Source organism: Aythya fuligula, chromosome 27 (genome assembly GCF_009819795.1).
Source record: "Aythya fuligula isolate bAytFul2 chromosome 27, bAytFul2.pri, whole genome shotgun sequence".
Taxonomy (NCBI): domain Eukaryota; kingdom Metazoa; phylum Chordata; class Aves; order Anseriformes; family Anatidae; genus Aythya; species Aythya fuligula.
This window is the reverse complement of record NC_045585.1, coordinates 3,186,125-3,203,903: the sequence shown is the minus strand read 5'-3', so window position 1 is coordinate 3,203,903 and position 17,779 is coordinate 3,186,125. Positions and strand designations below refer to the sequence as shown.

General features: G+C 50.8%; 2 protein-coding genes across 2 annotated transcripts; both read right to left on the bottom strand.

Annotated features, from left to right (window-relative positions):
* Positions 1-906: 906 nt before the first annotated feature.
* NKX3-1 (NK3 homeobox 1) lies at positions 907-3,190 on the bottom strand. The gene is made up of 2 exons (XM_032204242.1): positions 2,923-3,190; positions 907-1,310 (listed from the first exon to the last, which is right to left on the bottom strand). Exons 1-2 carry the CDS (start codon positions 3,188-3,190, stop codon positions 907-909), a joined length of 672 nt encoding a protein of 223 aa, XP_032060133.1.
* Positions 3,191-6,039: 2,849 nt separating this feature from the next.
* On the bottom strand, positions 6,040-8,257 carry NKX2-6 (NK2 homeobox 6). Its single transcript, XM_032204138.1, has 2 exons — positions 8,134-8,257; positions 6,040-6,515 (listed from the first exon to the last, which is right to left on the bottom strand). The coding sequence occupies exons 1-2, from the start codon at positions 8,255-8,257 to the stop codon at positions 6,040-6,042; spliced, it is 600 nt and encodes a 199-aa protein (XP_032060029.1).
* Between the last annotated feature and the right edge of the window lie 9,522 nt (positions 8,258-17,779).

The window sequence follows — 17,779 nt, the reverse complement described above, 5'->3', positions numbered from 1 at the left end:
CTCTGCCACTCTGCAAGAAAGGCGTTACCATCCTCCTGCTGCCTTGGCACTGGTAAATGCTGGGCACTGTTGTTTTTTCTAAGAAAAGTTGAACTCTTTGAGTGGTTGCTATTTTAAATAGCTTGTATGTTGGTGTTCAAACAGCAGCAAGACCCGGATATGCAAAACTCATCTGTCATTGCACTATTGTCTGCGTTCCTGGCGCGGCTTCCCACGGCTGTTAAGGCACCGGTGGCATCGGGTGGCCCCAGCAGCAGGTCTGTGGCCATCAGGCACTTCAGGTTTTGGTTGTTTGCAGCAGAAAGAGGCTTAATTCTCCCCCAAAACCCCACGCATTACCCCAAGTGGTGCTGCCTGACAGCACAAGGAAAGCTTGGAAAGAAATACAGCTGTGAGGTCCGTGAGAAATGGTGGTACCAGTGGCAGAAATACAATTTTTTTTTTTTGCTATTTTTTTTTTTTAAACTAAAAAATGAAAATCAGATGATGGCAGCAGCTGGGGCCCAGGCAGCTGATCTGGGGCCATCTTGGTGCAGCATGGGGTCAGCTGCTGGTGCTTTGCCCCATTGATGTGCGTGGGCATGGAGGGATGCACGGGGCCAAATTCTTGCTGCCGGGACAGAGCAGCTCTTTCTTTCTGCCCCCCAAAAATCAGGTGTTATTTTATGGCTGCAGATTGACCCCTTTTAAAAGCTTTGAGGATTATGTTTTTCTTTTTTTTTTTGGCATTTTGTTTGGCTAAAAAAATAACAGAAACGAGAGAGGCTTGGGCTGCAACTAGAAGTACGCCGAGCATCACCGCGGCCAGGGCTGAGACTCTCCATCTCCTAATCACCATTAGCAAGAACAGCGCGGGACAGGGTGGGGAAAAATTAAATATTTGAAGAGGAAAACCTGCCTCCGTGCTCACCACACCGCGGGGCTCCAGCCCTGCAGGTAGTAGAGGCAGGGCAAGTAGCGGGTGCCTCCGTGCAGTGCCAGCAGCGGGGCTGGGGGTGGCTCAGCTGCTTTGCGCCCAGGCTCGAGTCCACCGAGGCCGGATCCCCCCAGCCTCCTCTTGGTCTTGTACCTCCGGTTCTGGAACCAAATCTTCACCTGGGTCTCGGTGAGCTGCAGGTTTTGGGCCAGGTGGGCTCGCTCCGGGGCCGACAGGTATTTCTGGTGGCTGAATTTTCGCTCCAGTTCCAGGACCTGGCTATGGGTGAACGCCGCCCGCGAGCGTTTCGCTGGTCGGGGGGAGGCTCGCGGGGCACGGGGCAGAGATTTTTTTGAGGGGACGCAGTCGCACAGGGGGGTCTCCGCCGTGGCATCTGCAGGAGGAAAAGGCTGATAGTTACCTGCTGGGAATTTGCCCAAATTGCTTTCTTCCTTGCTTATTAATTGCCCCAAATCACTTCTTTCCTTGCTTTTTTTTTTTTTTTTTTTTTTTATTTTCTTCTTCTTTCTTATATTTATTTATTATTATTATTATTATTTATTTTCTATCCCTTTCTATACACTAAAATATTCACATTACCCTGGAGATCTCTCTACCTAACGGAGTGAACTCCCCACTTTATTGAATTAAAGTCACAGAAGGGAGTTGTTTTCTCCCAAATACCACCCTCTCCTAATTCATATACGCAAACATCCAAGGAAAAACAAACCCAGAAAGGGGCAATTTTCACTGCTGGTGAAGCTCTGCTTAAAAACTCAAGGTACTGCGGTTCCATGCGTTATGGCCCTGGGATTTTTATGGCATCGGGCACTTTTTGGAAACATCCCCTTTCCCATGAAAGGGAAAATAAGTTTCCATCCTTGAGCTAGCAAGTCATCTCCTTTGCTCAGCTTTTGCTTCTTTTTAATTAAAACCCCACAGCCTGGATACTCTCTATGGGCAAGGAACCGGATCAGAAGACAAGCTGCAACCTTCCCCTCCCTGGGCAGCATCACCTGTAGCTGTGAAAGCTCCCCAAGTGCATTTATTTAGGCACTTAGTTCCTTTCTCTGTGTATTACCCAGCTTGCGGTGGAAGCGGGCCAATTTTTTTTTTTCCTTTAGTCATTTCTTAGTATATTTTCTTAAGAAGCGAACATAATGCTCAGGATGGAAACAATGGGCTTAACTCCCAGCTTGTGTAAATCATCCTAGCCCTGCCGAAATCCCTGGAGCTGTGCTGATTTACACTAGCCGCATTCTGGGAGATTTGCTACGGCTTTTAATGATTTTTCTTAATAACCGGCTGGGTGGCTGTTTCAGACCTTGCTTTACATCGGAGTTTCTTTTAATAGAATCGGCACGTAAAGCCAAAATTCCCCTGGTGAGGTCTCTTTTAGCAAGTAAGAGCCAGGCACTGGGGAGTTCACGGTTGCTTTTTGGACGCCGCAGCCCAGCCTGGCTCGTGCAAGGCGCTGCAGGCTGGGAGGGCAGAGCTGCTCCTGCTGCACGGGAGGCACTGGTCAAAGCCACGTTGCCGTTTTTTGCTCTGCTGCTTCTGCAAATTTAGTGGTTGTGTGCTAGAAGGAGGTGCTGGCAGTGCTGTTTCAAGAGGAGAGGGATGGGTATTAACGAAGCACGCGATGTGCGATGCTGCAGGCAGGAGCAGAGCACTGCAACCGGTGCTGAGCACACGGGAAAGCAAACAGAGAGTGCAGCAGCAGCAGCAGCGCCGTGCTGACAGCTACACCAAGGACCAGGCTATCACAGGAATTGGCTTTTTATTAAACAGAGTTACAGGTAGCTCCAGTCCCTGGACTTATTTGAAGCACCTGGTGAAAGCTTTGCACGCGGCTGCTGCTTCTCCTGCACTTCTGGCATTTCAAGCACATTTTTTTTGGCTCCAAAGAAGCCAGATCAGGATCCAGCCCCTTGGCTGACCCAAAGGTGGGCATCCTGGAGCCATTCCCAGCCCCAGGGCTCAGCAGGATCTTCCCATCCCCTTACCTGTGTCCGCATCCTGGGGCTGGGCTGGGGATGCTCCTGGGGCACGAGGGCTCCTGGGGGGGTCCCCTGGGGCAGCCCCCGGTTCTCCATCCTCCGGGCTGCCAAAACCTCTTCTCTCACTCTGCTCTGCCCGTGTTCTCCGCTCAGCCCCATCCCAGAGGATGTCCTGGATGAGGAAGGACGTCCGGGGTCTGGATGAGGTGGGCACGGTCTTCTGGGGGCTGCCGGGGGCTCTCTGCCCCCCTGGGGGCAGCACCCCAGCACTCATCTCCTTCTCCTCCCGCTGCCCACAACCTCACTGCCTTCCCACCCTCCTGGCTCCGCATTTATCCGGCCGGCGGCCAAGCCTCCGGGGCCTGATTGGAGATCAGGCAGGAGTCTACGCCCTTTGGTGGTGTCTTGGCTCCCGCAGGGCTTTTTGCTGCTCCCTCTTCTTGTGCAGAGCCTCTCCCTGGGGTGCCCTTCCCCACCGATGTGCCAAAGCTTCCCCCTGTGCCAGCAGCTCACCCTGTGGCCTTTCTCCTAGAAATGATAAGAGAAAGATGCCCAAGTGAGTTCATCCTTTATGGGATCCAAACGATCCTGGTTTGGGGTTTTGGGGTGAGCAGGGGCAGCACTGGCACAGCCTTGGTTGGGTGCTGTGGGTGAGCAGAGCCCAGCAGAGCATCCCCTGCATCCTCCCCACAGCCCCAGCAGGACGATGCTCTGCTTGCCCTGGCTTCTGGGCGTGATTTATGTCCAGGGCCATCCCTAAAACTCTTTTTGTCTCTGTATTTTGAAGAGTTTTCTTCAAAACTTTTCACTTCGATGAGCTTTCAGGTTTTTGGAAACATGGCAAAGACATTTCCATCAGCTTCACAAAGCTGCTCTAAGAAGGGCTGGGAGATGGAGATGTAACAGACAGGGAGAGTGGATCCAGCAGTAAATGCTTGCACAGAAAAGGGCAGAAGATTCATGTGAAAAATTAAGCCTAAATCTCAGACTAATTCCTCAGCCAGCTGTGGAATGGGACAGCATTTATTTAAGGAATCTCAATGCCTTCCCACTTGTCCTGCAAGACCCTACATTCAAAGGCACCAGCAAAGAACTAAATCTTGCTGTTTCCAAGAAAAAACACAGCTGAACTGTGTTATAATAATAATCACTGATTATTATTATTTTTTTGAGAGCCCCCTTTATTTGCACTTGTTTTTCCTGTGCTTCTGTCTCCAAAAAAACCTTCCCTAAAAAAGGGAAACTACAGATTTCCCGAAATCCCCCAAGGACTTCGCTGGGGCTTTATAGGCAGGTGTTTGGTTACGGCAGCTGTACGCTCAGAAAACTTCAGCAGCTTCAATATTTCAGCCTCATTATGCTCTTATCAGCTGGGAAAGGCAATTTGGCAAGATTTATGAAGCAATCGGAACCCAGAAATGCCCCGCAGCAGAGACGTTTCCAGTTGTCCTCATGCCCCCGCCGCAGCGGTGCCGTGCAGGTGGCTGTGGACCAAGAGCCATGGAGTGATGCTGAATGCAAAAAATAAAAATAAATAAAAAATAAATAAAAAATTGAAGGAACAGAACAAAATTTCCCAGAAACTTCCACAACAATAAATTCATACAAACCAAATCACAACAAAAACCCATAGCTCAGCAGGTTTGCAAAGAGAGTCAGAAAATGCTTTTTTTTTTTTTTTTTTTTTTTTTTTTTTTTTTTTTTTTTCAGGCATTTGCAACTGTTTTGGGCTCTTGCCCAAAAATGTGAAAAAAATGTGAAAAAAAATGCGAGCTGCCCAGAAGTTAGGCTTTCTCCTTCCTTCCAGAAAATCCTTTTATTCAAGTCGTACCCTTTCCATTTTCCTATAAAGTCGAGCTGGGGCTGTTGCACCTCTGCTTTGCCATGACTCCGACACCTGATGCTGTCCGTGCACTCAGCACCTCCGTCTGTCCTGGGCAGCCTCATTGCACAGATTTCTTTTTCTCAAGCCTCTTTTCCTTTCGTTGCTGGCTACAGAATAAGCTGTAGCTGGTGAGAACTGAGCCTTTGGTCCAAAAGAGGGATTTTGAGGATGTGGCGTTGGTGGCAAGTAGCATGGGAACCCCCCCCTCCTTGACCATTGCTGAATTCGCCGCTGGTCTCGAGTGAAATTTTGCCTGATTTGAGAATGTGGGTGGGTTTGGGAGAGATCTGCCTCATTTTTCAGTGGTTGGTGCAGTGGAAAATTTCTAATTTGGGCAGAAGTCAGGAGGGATTAAAGCAATGGTGTGCACCACAAGCTCACCCCAGCAGGTAGGAGGCAGAGGGATCCCACAAACACCAGGGTTTTAAACATCTCCTGACCCTGGGCTTTTGGGAAACCCCTCTCAATAGATGGAGGGCCATAAATGATGCTTCAGACCTTGTGAATCCCATTCTTAAGCTTAAATATATGTATAGGGAGATGGGTAGGTAAATGTACAAAGCACTTGGTGCCAATGGATCCTGATTCAGGGCACCTCTTGGTTCAGCACTAACATTTTTTTCCCCTTTGAATCAGCTTTTGATGCAAATTGTGGAAGGGAGAAGTTAAAATACTAAAGGAGGAATGCTAGGAGAGGGAAAACACACACTTTCACCTTTTTTTTAATAGCAAATAATAATAAAAGAGACAGAAATGAACACCTGTGCTGGGAAGTTATTAAGAAATACCACTCAGAAATGGATCCCAAAAGATCAGAGGAACTCAAAGCATTAAATAGAGCATTCATATAAAAAAAAAAAAAAAAAAAAAAAAAAGTTAAGGCACAGTGATGCAGCCCCTGCTTTCTGGTTGTCCTTAGGAAGAAATCCAGTGTCCACAGCCCTCTGCACAGCATTGCACCGTCTTCCTGGAGGAGCAAATCCCCCGTGGGAGCGGGACGGGATGGACCCCGACACATTTACATTCAAATAAATAAACGCCCTCGGTGATGGGGTCCTCGGGGTGCCCCCATCTCCTTTGCAGAGCCGTGGCTGCGCGGAGGGGCCGGACAGACACACCACATCCCACTGGCAGTGCTGGCAAAACCCCTCCGGGTGCTCCCATCCCTTTCCTCGGCCACCCCCAATTTCTGACCCCCTCTCACGAGTGCGTGGGCTGGTGCTGAGCCGTGCCCGAGCTCACGGTGCCAGCACCCCAGCGTAGCCCCCCCCAGAGCTCCCAGCATAGGGGCTGCTGCTATAGGTGCCGTAGCAGCTGCTATAGGGGCACGGGCTGCCATAAGGCGCTGGGTAAGGCTGGGACCCCCCAAAACAAGGTTTGCCGTCCCTGACCAGCACCGGCACCGCCACCCTGCGTGGTGGCAGAGGGTGGGCTGCCAGCTCCAGGGATTTGTCCTGCCTTTGCCTCTTGCACTTGTAGCGTCGGTTCTGGAACCAGATTTTCACCTGGGTGGAGGTGAGCTTGAGCACGCTGGCCAGGTGCTCCCTTTCGGGAGCCGAGAGGTATTTCTGCTGCTTGAAGCGCCGCTCCAGCTCAAACACCTGAGCCTGGGAGAACAAAACGCGGGGTTTTCGCCGGTGTCGCTGCTTGGGGTGGCTGCAAGGGTCGCTTTTCTTCTCCTCTGCCTCCAAGGGGTGGGCGAGCAAACATTTTCCTGCAGGGAGCAAAAACCCAAAGCAAAGTGAGCGCCCAGCCTGGTTCTGCTGCCGGAGAGAGCATTAAATTGGGAGTGGGACCCCTTGGGAACGAGACAAAGCAGGGTTATCAGCTGCTAAATTTAATATGAATTTTTACTGCAATGCTTAATGGAGATTCAAGATTATTATTATTATTATTATTATTATTATTATTATTATTATTATTATTATTATTATTATTATTATTATTACTACTACTGGAATTAGGGGTGTGACTGTTGCATGAATTTTGGATAATGCCTCTATTTCATCATTTTGTGGCAGTCCTGTCCCGGAGGGGCACAGGGCTATGGGATGTGCTGCAGGTTTGAGCACCCCAAAGCACAAATCCCCTTCCCCACATCCTGCCCCACAGGGATGGAAGCGGCCCCAGGCAGGATTTACCTCCAGCACCCGCACCTCGCAGTGCCCTGAACTGAAGCCAAAGGACCAAAACGAAGGGGCTGGGAATGAAGGAGGAAAACCCATTAATTTTACAAGAAGATGCAAAGTTATTATGATTATTATTTTGTTATTATTCGTTTTTAAAATTACTATTATTATTATTTTCTTTCTGGGGGTCTTGTGCATCACTCCGCTGCTGGCGGGATGTGCTCGGGTCCCCTGGGAACTGCAGCAGGGGCTCAGGGGCTGTAGGGGGGCTGCGGGGCAATGGGGTGCTGGGGGGCTCCCATCCGGCCCCCCCGGGGTGCTCTCGCCCTCCCCAGCCCCCTGGCTCCTCATCCCAGTGCCTCCCAGTGCTCCAGCTCCGGGCTTACTGGTTTTCCCGTTTTTTTTTTTTTTTTTTTTTTTTTTTTTTTTTTTTTTTTCTCCTCTCTGAAGCCGCCGTGCATCAGGAAAAGGTGAGCAAGGGAAAATTCGTCCAATTTAGGTGGGGGGAAGCAGGGGGGGCCCCGAGGATGCCCTCGCCCCCTTCCAGCCCCCCCCGGTGCCCGCAGCCGGCTCCGAGCAACCCGAGGACGGCGATGCCTTGGGGCGGCTTCGCGGGGACAATTTAGGGAGCATCGAAACGGGACTTTGCGCCCCCCCCAAAGCGCCCCCATTTGTGCCCTTGGGCAGGATCAGGCCCAGCGCTACCGACCCGGCTGGGCTCGGGGGGCTCCGGGGTCCCGGGGGGGGGACAAAGAGGGCGACACCGGGACCTTCCCAGGCGCTGCTATGGCCAGGGAGAGGTGGGAAATGGGGGTCTGCAACCCCTGCTCCCCCCCCAGGGGAAGGGGAATGAGCTGGGTCCGCTTCGTTCCCCCCCCGTCGCCCCCCCCTCCCCGTGCAGCCGGTGCAAAAGCCCCGAAATTTTTTTGAAAAATAAATAAATAAAAAAGGGGGGGATAACGGATGGGAAAAGGAAAAAGGGGAAAAGGGGAGAAAAGAAAAGGGAGGAAAAAGGGGTGGGGGGAAAAGGGGGGGGGGGGAAAGGGAGGTGAAAAAAAAAAAAAACAGACGGGGGGGGAATGTAGGAAACCCGGCATCTCGCACCCCCAGCAGCGGGGAAAGCCGGCTCCTCGGTATTTGGCACCGAGGGGGGGGTGGTACAAAAAGGGGGGGGTCCTGGGGGTCCCCGCGGCTCCCACTCACCCGGTGGCGGCGGGGGCGGGCCCCCCCCGTCGGGGCTGCTCCCGGCCCCTGCCCCGGGGGCTCCGGGGGCGCTCCGCCGCTCCAGCTCCAGGATGTCCTTAACGGAGAAGGGGGTGGGCAGCATCTTTCCGACGGGGGGGTGATGTGTGAGGGGTATGGGGGCAGCCGGGGGGGGTTAAAATGGGGCTGTGCGCTCCGGGACCCGCTCCCCGGCTTTTGCCCTCCCGTTGTGGCAGCACCAGGTAGGGAGAGGGGGGGGGGTCCCGGGGATGGTTGGGTGTGGGGGGGGGGGGACAGGGGAGGGCGGGTCGCAGCCCCTCGGGGGGGGCGGGATGCTCTGCCCCCCCCCTGCAGCCCCCTTTTACCCAGCAGAGCCCCCCCCCCGACGGCTGGGTGGGGAGGAAGGAGCCAGACCCCTTCACCTCTGTATTTCCAAAACAAGGGGATGCGAGGCCGGGCGGAGAGGGGGGGGGGTTAAGAGGAGAGGGGGGGGGATTTGGGCTAAGCTGCAATAAAACAAATCGAGCCGATCTGAGCTCCATTAAGGTCACATTAGCGAGCGGCTTGGGGAGATAAGGGCTGATAAGGCGGCGGGGCGCAGACCACCTAGCTCCTGCGGGGCGGGCGGGGGGATGCCCGGAGCCCCCACCCCATCCCAGTGCCCTCCCAGTATGTCCCAGTGCTGTTCTGGTGGCGGGTGGTGGGCTGGCAGCTCCCCAGTAGGGTATAAAGTGGGGTCAGGGTCCCCAAAAAGAGCAGCCCCATTTTGGGGAGGGGGGCAGTGGGGGGGCTCTGGGCAGCCCCACTGGCCGCGGGGTGATGCTGGGCCTTATCTGGGCTCAGGACCGGCAATTTCAATTAAAATTCCTGGCCGGCCTCTGGGGCTGGTGTCTGCTGATAGCCCTGACAGAGCAGAGGGACTTTTTTTTTGTCTGGGTTGGGGCAGCATCTCCCGCGCCACCGAAACAGCCCAACGGGACGATTAGGGGAGGCTGAATAAATAAACGGCCCCGACGCAGGCAAGGAAGTGAGGGGCTGGAGCAGGAGGGAAAATAAATACAGTGGCTTGGCCAGAGAGGTGCTCGCAGAGCCACAGGTCGGTCCTGCTCTCTGCGTGATGCTCGGGTTTGTTCCCATCCCCTGCGGGCTGTGCTTTGAGTTTTTTGGGTATTCACTCCCCGGGACATCCCTGCCAACGTGCTGGCATCACAGTGCTGTTATTTCCCAGTGTGATGTAAGGATTGGGTCTGAATCCATCACGAGACACACGGGGCTCACCTTCCCCATGGGAAACACTGCGAAACACCTGGAAATACTTTTTATTCCTCCTTTTTATTTTATTGTATTTTTTATTTTTAACCAGTGTATAGCTTCCCAGACCCCCCAGCTTTCTAATTCCACGAAGGACCGATACTGCAGCCTATTTAAAAAATAATTGCTGCTCCTCTGGTCCACAGGGCTCCTCTTGGTGCTGGGCACGGATGTGGGCTTTGCTGCCCTGCATCATCTTCACGGCAGAGCCCACGGGCAAAGCTCAGTGCTCGACCCCATCCCTTGCAGCCCCTGATGCCCTCATCCCCAGCTGGATTCATTGCCACGTCTAAACGGGGCTGGAGAAACACGGAAAGGCGAGAGCAAACAGGCAGTAACATTACACCTTGGCTTGTTGATGGCGGGAGGCAGCCGGCGCCAAGGTAAAATGCTTGGCTGCGATCGAGACGAGCAGGAAGGAATCGGGGTAAGTAGCTTTATCCGCCCCTAATGACTCCGTGCCGCGGAGATTAATGGAGTTTGGCTGGACGAGCTCTCGGGGCTGGAGGAGGCTCTGGATGGGGCGAGCTGGGGGAGAAGAGAGGAAAGCAGAGCTGAAATCAAGGCAGGATTAGTGCGCCCGTGGGCCAGGAGAGCTCCCTGTTCCCCGTCCTGCTCTGTGTGCCCCATGGGACATGTCCAGCCCTCCCTCACCTGCAGCATCCAGAGGCTTCAGTGGGGTTTGTAAATCATCTCCAGCCAAAAGCTGTGGCCAAACCAACCCAGTCCCGGGCTCGATCCTGATATCATCACCCACTGGAGGTGGCTGGGCTCAGCCCATCATTGCCCTGCGCCTTGGCACAACGCTGGGGCAGCGAGAGGAGCAATCATAAACCATAAATCATCAGCTTCTCGACTGGTGAGCTAATTTCGTTATTTCCACCCAGGGACATCGCAGCTCTTGTTAACTCGGTTAGATGACACCAGGAGAAAGCTGCTCCTGACCCACTGCTCGTCCGAAGTGGGGTATTTCTGATGGCAGCTCCTGAAGTATCCGATGTCTGCTGCTATCGCTGGGACTCATCGAGGTCTTCCTGAGCTGCAAAAGCATCCAAAGCTCTGCAAACACGACCGTGCCTGAGCCAGGAGGTTTTGTACTCAGAGCAAGACGGGAATTATGAGTGAGGTGGATGCTCAGGGGCTTGCAAGCTCACAAGTGTGTGGATGCTGCTGAATAGCTGGCCAATGTTTTGTGATACAATTGTAAGTGGATTTGAAGGGTTTTCTCCGTCTTCTTCTTCTTTCCAGCTACTTTACATCCTTGTTCGTTGGCGAAATAAAATAAAAAAGCAGAGAAAACAGAAGTGACGGCAGAAAGCAGGTGGCAGGGCAGGTGAGGGAAAGCAGAGTCTTGCTGCAGAGCTTTTCAATAAACACCATGGGGGGAAAAAAATCAAGAAAACTTTTATCTTTTCAGAATCTGTGGCACAAAAGTAATGTTGAAACCTTAGAAAGTTTTTGTGGTGCAGAAATTGAGGCTGGGCTGCAACCAGAGCTGGAGTGGAAGGGGCATCTTCACATGATGATGCACAGGAAGGATGGGCACGAGGCTGGAAAGCCCAAACTGGAGCACACAGTTATCTGCCCTATTATTTATCTCCCTTTTTTACCAATTTTCCCCATCTCTGAACCTTTTGAGCCAAGCCAGAGCTTCCCAATCTCTCGGGGGCTGTCGGGCTGCTCCCCATCCCCATCTTTTATCTCTGATTTCTGGCGTTGGGGGGACCTGTTGACACCAGCGGGATTAAGCAGATGGATGGTTCCTTAAACCCGCTGGGATTGCGCTGCCAAACCTCTGCAGCAAAAAAAAAATCCTGCTCCAAATCCTTGGCCAGCAGTGCCCTCTGCTTGGCCACGGGGGACGTGCAGCTTGCTTGGCTGCCCAAGTTCAACGCCGAGCAAAAAAGGGAGAAAAATAAAATAATAATATAAAAAAATGACAAAAAAAAATCTCCTTTGCCCACCAGGGAATGGGTCAGCAGGGGAGGGGCAGCTGAGATTTGGGGCTTGCTGCCCCATGCCAGGAGGATAAAAATACCCGTCGGTGTTAAAACTGTGCTCACCATCTCTCAGACTCAGAATTATTTTTAAATGGGGTTATTTTGGTGAGCTGGCATGAATAATTCAGTGTCCCCCAGCGCTGCCAGGTGGAAGGAGTCTGAACTCACAAAAATTACATTTTTTCCCTCCTTGCCTATCACTTTTCCTAAGGGGATAGAAATTTTCTCATTTTTGCTCTTTTTTTTTTTTTTTTTTTTTTTTTTTTTTTTTTTTTCCTGTGATTTGGCCAAATCCCTGAGGATGCCTGCAACACAGAGCCGAGGGGGAGGTGGGGAGGGAAGGAGGCATCTGCAGGGGATGGGTGCAAGCAGCCCAGGTGGATGCTGAGGTTTTGGGTGCTGCATTTTGGGTGCTGCGGCGTGGCAGGGCCACGGAGCAGGCGGTCTTCGGTCGGCAGGTGGCACAAGAGCAGTGGCTGAGCGAGAGCCTACAGAAAAAAAAAAAAAAAAAAAAAGGATTAAAAAAAAAAACAGAAGTGCATGGCCCTGCAGCTTGCAGAAGTTTAGCTGGGATGCTGCAGAGCCCTGCAGGTCCCCTCCGGCCGCCTCCGTAATAAATAAATACATAAATTTTATTTTATTTTATTTTATTTTATTTTATTTTATTTTATTTTATTTTATTTTATTTTATTTTATTTTATGAATTCATTTCATTACATTTTATTTCATTTCATTTATTTTATTTTATTTTACCTTATCTTATTTTATTTTACCTTATCTTATTTTATTTTACTTATTTATTTGCCCCATGCTCCCCCTATATCCCCACTGCTCTCCACCCCATACTGTGCAAACATCAAGAGCTGTACCTGTGTAACTTCTTACTGGCTTTGTTAGGCTGGTGTGCAGACATGCTGGGGTTTGCTTTCTGCTTTGGAACAACTGGGAGGTTTGCCACATGTGCTTGGTTAGTGTGTCTTTATTTTATTTTATTTTATTTTATTTTATTTTATTTTATTTTATTTTATTTTATTTTATTTTATTTTATTTTATTTTATTGTATTGTATTGTATTTTATTTTATTTTATTTTATTTTATTTTATTTTTTTCTTTTCTTTTCTTTTCTTTTCTTTTCTTTTCTTTTCTTTTCTTTTCTTTTCTTTTCTTTTCTTTTCTTTTCTTTTCTTTTCTTTTCTTTTCTTTTCTTTTCTTTTCTTTTCTTTTCTTTTCTTTTCCGTTCTTTTCAGTAATGGAAGGTATTTATCTAGATTGAGGAGCAAGCACTTGGCTACCGGGCCAAAAAGCAACTTCAAATATCTGAGCTAAACAAACTCCCAAAGTAAGAGGATTTGATTCATTTTCTCTTTGATGTCACCCATGGATGCTGCGTGCCGAAACGCTCAGCTTGGTGATATTGAAGTCAACCGCCGCCTCGAATAATTCACAGGGCAGGGGGAAATGCATCATGCATTATCAGCTATTACATGTCATAGATTTCCTATTTGTCAGCCTACCCACCCTTAAAACACATAAAACTGGCCGTGAGCAACTTCCTGAGGCGCAGCTGCCTGAGATGCTGGGAATGGGGTGAAACCTGTGCTAAGGCACCCGGAGGTCACCCCGAGCAGCCCATGCGGTGGCATCATCTTTGGAATTCATTTTTTTCAGTTTTTTTTTTTGGATTATAATGAATGACACAACCATCGGCTCCAAGGGGGAGCCGTGTGATTTTCCACTCCCAGACAAAAAAGCTGCCAAAAGGCAGAGCCTCCTGGGCTCTGCGTGGCCAGGGTTGGAAACTCCTCCGTGGGATTGCTCCATGGTGCTCGGCCTCAGACCTGGGCCACGTCCCCAGACATCAAGGAGCAGGAGCAGAGATGCAGCAGGTTGATGCCCTCAGTGCTTGCATCCCTCCAGCTCTGTTCCTGCAAGCCCCAGAGGTCTGCTCCCTCTGCTGCACCATTTCTGTACGTTCCAGCCCCCAAAAACCCTTTGGTGGTGTGTGGCCACTCTGGCTTTATCCAGAGACTGGATTTCAGTGGTACCCACTCCCCTTTGGTCCCACCAGCCCCACACAGCCTGCTCTGTGCTCCAGCATTTTATTTTCACAGCAGAGCTAAGGTTTCCCTCTCTTATTCAGTTGCATGGAGATGAGATTGCAGAGCAGGGGACTGGGGATGCTGAGGAGCCAGGAGGATCCTACAGAGTGTGGCTTCCTACAGCTGTGAAATTCACATTTATTCTTACTTTCCCCATTTTTCTGGGCAGGGGAAGGTGGTGAGACTGGACTATGGGATGGATCCTGCAATGCCCCATGGCTTTCCCAGGGCTCCCACCGCCGTGTGCCGCCTTCCATCAGCAAATAACCCACCCGGCCCTCGTCTGAGGGGCAGCTCGGCTCACTTAAAAGGCTTTTAAAAATATGACCAAGTTTCTTTACATTATTTAAAAGCCTCTTTAAAGAGCAGCTGCCTCCTATTAATACCGCTCAGGCCGATAATCTCTGCTCGGATCTATCTTTAGAGCGCTGCCAGCATAAATGGGGGCTGGAGGTGCAGAGCGAGGCAGCTGAAAACACAGCGGAGCCTCCTGGGAAGGAAAAGCAAAGAATACTCTGGCTTTTGGGGGTGGATTTCGAGAAATCAACCCTTTGGTTGCTCGTTTCATCCTTGGAAATGCCCCTTTCCCTCTTGGAAATGCCCATTTCGCCTTTGGAAATGGCCATTTTTTTTTTCTTGTGAGCCCGGAAAAGGGGCTTTTTTAAAGAAACTGGGCGTGAGTTTGCAGAGATGAGGCTTTTCCCAAAATCAGCCTCCACTTCTGGGCTGGAATCAAGGCTGCTCCTCACGTCCAGGTGCCGGCCTTTGACGCAAACGTGGCTTCAAAGGGGACCCTGCATGATCCTGCTCGCCGGTGTCAGCGCCGGGGGGGAAGGGGGCGAGCGGGATCAAAACTCTTGGACTTGCTTTTATTTCCTCTGCTTGCTTAATCGCTTCCTGACAGCCCCGGAGCTGCAGGGGAAACCCTTGGGAGCGATGCTGTGCAAGGGCTGACGCAGCTTTCTCCCTTTTCCCAGGAAGGGCTTTCAGCAGGGATTAGCGCTGAGCTGTGGCTTTGCTCTTTGCCGTGATGCTCAAATCCCAGACTTTTTGAGATTTTTATCAATAAGCGTCTTAAAATCAAATTCCAGTGAAGCTGGAAACCCAAAATGCTTCACCAGAGGAGAGCAGAGGGTGAACCAGCCCACCACCGAGCCTCTCCTTGGTTTGGCTGGGGTAGCTTTATCCCGAATTGGAGCGAATTGGGAGATTTGGGCATTTTGGGAGCTCAAACACAGCCAAGATTTGCGATGTGGAAAGTGGCAGAGAGCTGGTCCGTAACTCCCAGCTCTCCAGCTTCATCAAGAAGCTCACGCTGCTTTTACACCACCGACAGGCACGTCCGTGGCTGCTCATTCACTCCGCGTGCGAGGAGCTCATTACGGCATTAAAACAACATTTACAGCCCTGGTACGGGAGATGCCGCCTGCGTGACAAGCAGCCAGAGCACATCTCTGAGTACACATGTAATTTAGAAAACCACGGCATTATTCATCCCTTCGTATCGTGCCCATCAGCTGAACATGCGGGGATGCTGGAAAAGCTCAGGCACGTCGTGCCAGAGCCTGGCCACAAGTGGGCTGTGCCTCCCGGCCGGTGCCTGCTGGAAATTCAAGCTATAGGGAAGGTTTTTTTTGCTCTCTCTATGGCAAACAATGAAATTTGATACCGGTTTGAATACAGAAAGGGGTATTTGCTATTCTGATGTCAGAGAAAATGTGCAGGATTGGGTAGATGACCATGAAGCTGAGCCAGGTACCAACACACGCAGGATTTTTATAGCATGAATGTGCCTTTTTAGCTGTGTTTGGCAGGGAGATTTGGGGGATACTCATGGCTCCTGGTGGCACCACTGCAAGCAGAAAGGACTGGGGTGGTGGCTCTGGTCCTCTGTAATGGAGTGGGGTTAGTGTTTAGGGCTGGCAAGGTCTCAGGTGATGTTGATCTGCTCTTTCAGGCTCGCTGGATACCTGCAAGCTGAAAATCTGGGCTTTTTCCAAGCATCCAGAGCAGCCCCAAAGGGAAAAACCTGGGGCATTTGTGGAAAATTCCTCTGGATGCCGATCTTCCCCAAAGCACCGAGGGGCCTCAAGCAAAAAAGGTTTCTCCTCCTTGACTCCGGTGAGTGACTAACGATGGGGTGAGTGGCAGGCTCCGTGAACTCCAAACCCACCCCGAGGCAGAATCCGGCCGCACAATGCTGGGAGCAGAGCAGCACGCCTTTACACACCAGAGGAAAAACCAATATTGTCCTTCTGGTAATCTCATTTTTTCGGCCAGAACCTACCACTCCCCATCCTTAAGGGAAGTTTGCTCCCTGACCTGGGAATCCAGCTCCGGGGCTGGTGCATCTCCCCTGGGTGGATCTGCCCGGAGCCCTTTCCTCTGATGCAGCGATAAAAACCTCTGTAACTCCATCAATCAAACCCATAACGGGGCCGGGGCGAGGGGCTCGCCGAGGGTCCCGTCCCCGTGTAAATGACGAGGAGGAAGGCGTTTGTGCGTCGTTGGGACGCTCTTGACTCACCGAGGGCAGCTCCACCTAGACCGTCACCGGCTTTTCCGCGAGCAAGTTGCTGGCTGCTGGCGGGGAATCTCTGCCCGTCTTCCCCTCTTCCTGAGGACAGTGCCTTTGCCCAGAGGAAGGAAAGATTTACCTCGGGCAGGAAAGATCCGTGGCTGCGTGGCAGGAGCGTGTCCTTCCCGGCCAGGACACAGCAGGAGGGGAAGGAAGGGGTTTTCTGTGTGAAAGTAGAGCAAAAAGGAGAAAGAGCCATGTTTGGGGTGAATTCATGGCTTTTTGGTCCATGGTAGGAGGCGGTGGGCAGGGGATCAGCCTCACTTGGGAGCCCTGAGCAGCATCAGAGTGCTAACCCCCACAGAACACCCTCATTTCTTCCTCTTCACTCAGATTAATTAATTTTCTTTTAAAAATCAAATTTTTGGGGGCTCTTTTAGTCCCCACCCCATGGGGCTGTGCTCTTCCCTATGGCCGTAGGGATAAAAACACATTTCAGAGAAGACCCAGGGGACCTCTTTTAGCCAATTAGCCCTGAACATGTGCTCGAAGCCTGCAGACGGCCACCTCATCCCTATGAAAATCGTAGCCAGGGAATAAAAGCGAGTTGAAGAAACACATGTGAAACCGTTAAGCAAACATCACCTCAGAAAATAGATTTTTTTAAATACGCCTGAAAAAAAAATAAAAAAAAATAATCCTACCAGGCTGAATTATCGGCACAGTAATAAAAATAAATAGCTGGGATCTTTCTGCTTGTTCAGACTGCCTAAATTCCCCAGATGAGAGCAAAAATCGTGCTAGGACGACTGGCTGGGGATGGCTGATGATTTTATTGAGCCCGGCTGATTACTCGGAGCCAAGCAGCCCGCTGAGTGAGGAGCAGTGATTGGGTTTTGCAGCAAAAGAAATAAATAAATGCTCCGAGCCTGGAGGAGAAACAAAACCCCGAAGGAAAGTCAGAGGAACCAAACGGAATTTTCTCCAGGCTTGAGAATACGGAGAGCACGGCTTCCATAAAATGAATTTTTGCCTTTAAATAACTCCTAGGAGCTTCAGCATCCATCCCAGCTGGGGTGAAAAAGGAACGTGTACGTCCCAGGCACCATCCCGTGTGGGTGCCCCCTGCTTCCCCATGGCCTGCCCTCCAACCTGAGCTACCCTGGCATCCTCCTCTGCCAAAAAACGAGAGGCAAAGAAGAGCAAAATTAAAAAAATAATCCCATCCATGTGAAAATAATTCCCCCCCATGAGCTCCTGCAGGTTTTACTAGTTTTTCCAGCTGTTGGCTGGAATAAAACGCCTGTGCCTATCTCAGTTATTTTCTGCCTAAGGTTCTCCAACTCCTCTCAGTCATAGAGATGAGTGGGTTTTGCAGTAAAAGTTCCTTCTAATGCCAAGCTCGGTTTTTCAAGGAGGGACCCAGCCTTTTAAACATGTTTGTGCCCTGCGAGCAGTGAGGATGAGATGTCCTCTTGGAAAATGTATTGAACAAAAGTAATTTTTGTGACCTGTTTATTCTCTTAAAGATTATTTTCCGTAAGCTTTAGGTGCTGTGAATCCCTCCCTCCAAGCAGCCCATGGAGAGCTTGGGATTTCAAGGGGTTTGATCCAAAAAAAAAAATCCATCACCAAAATTTTTGGCCATATTTTTTGCAAAAAAATATATAAAAATATCGTTTGGCTTTGTGTAGCCCAACTGTGTGTTCCCCGCTTTA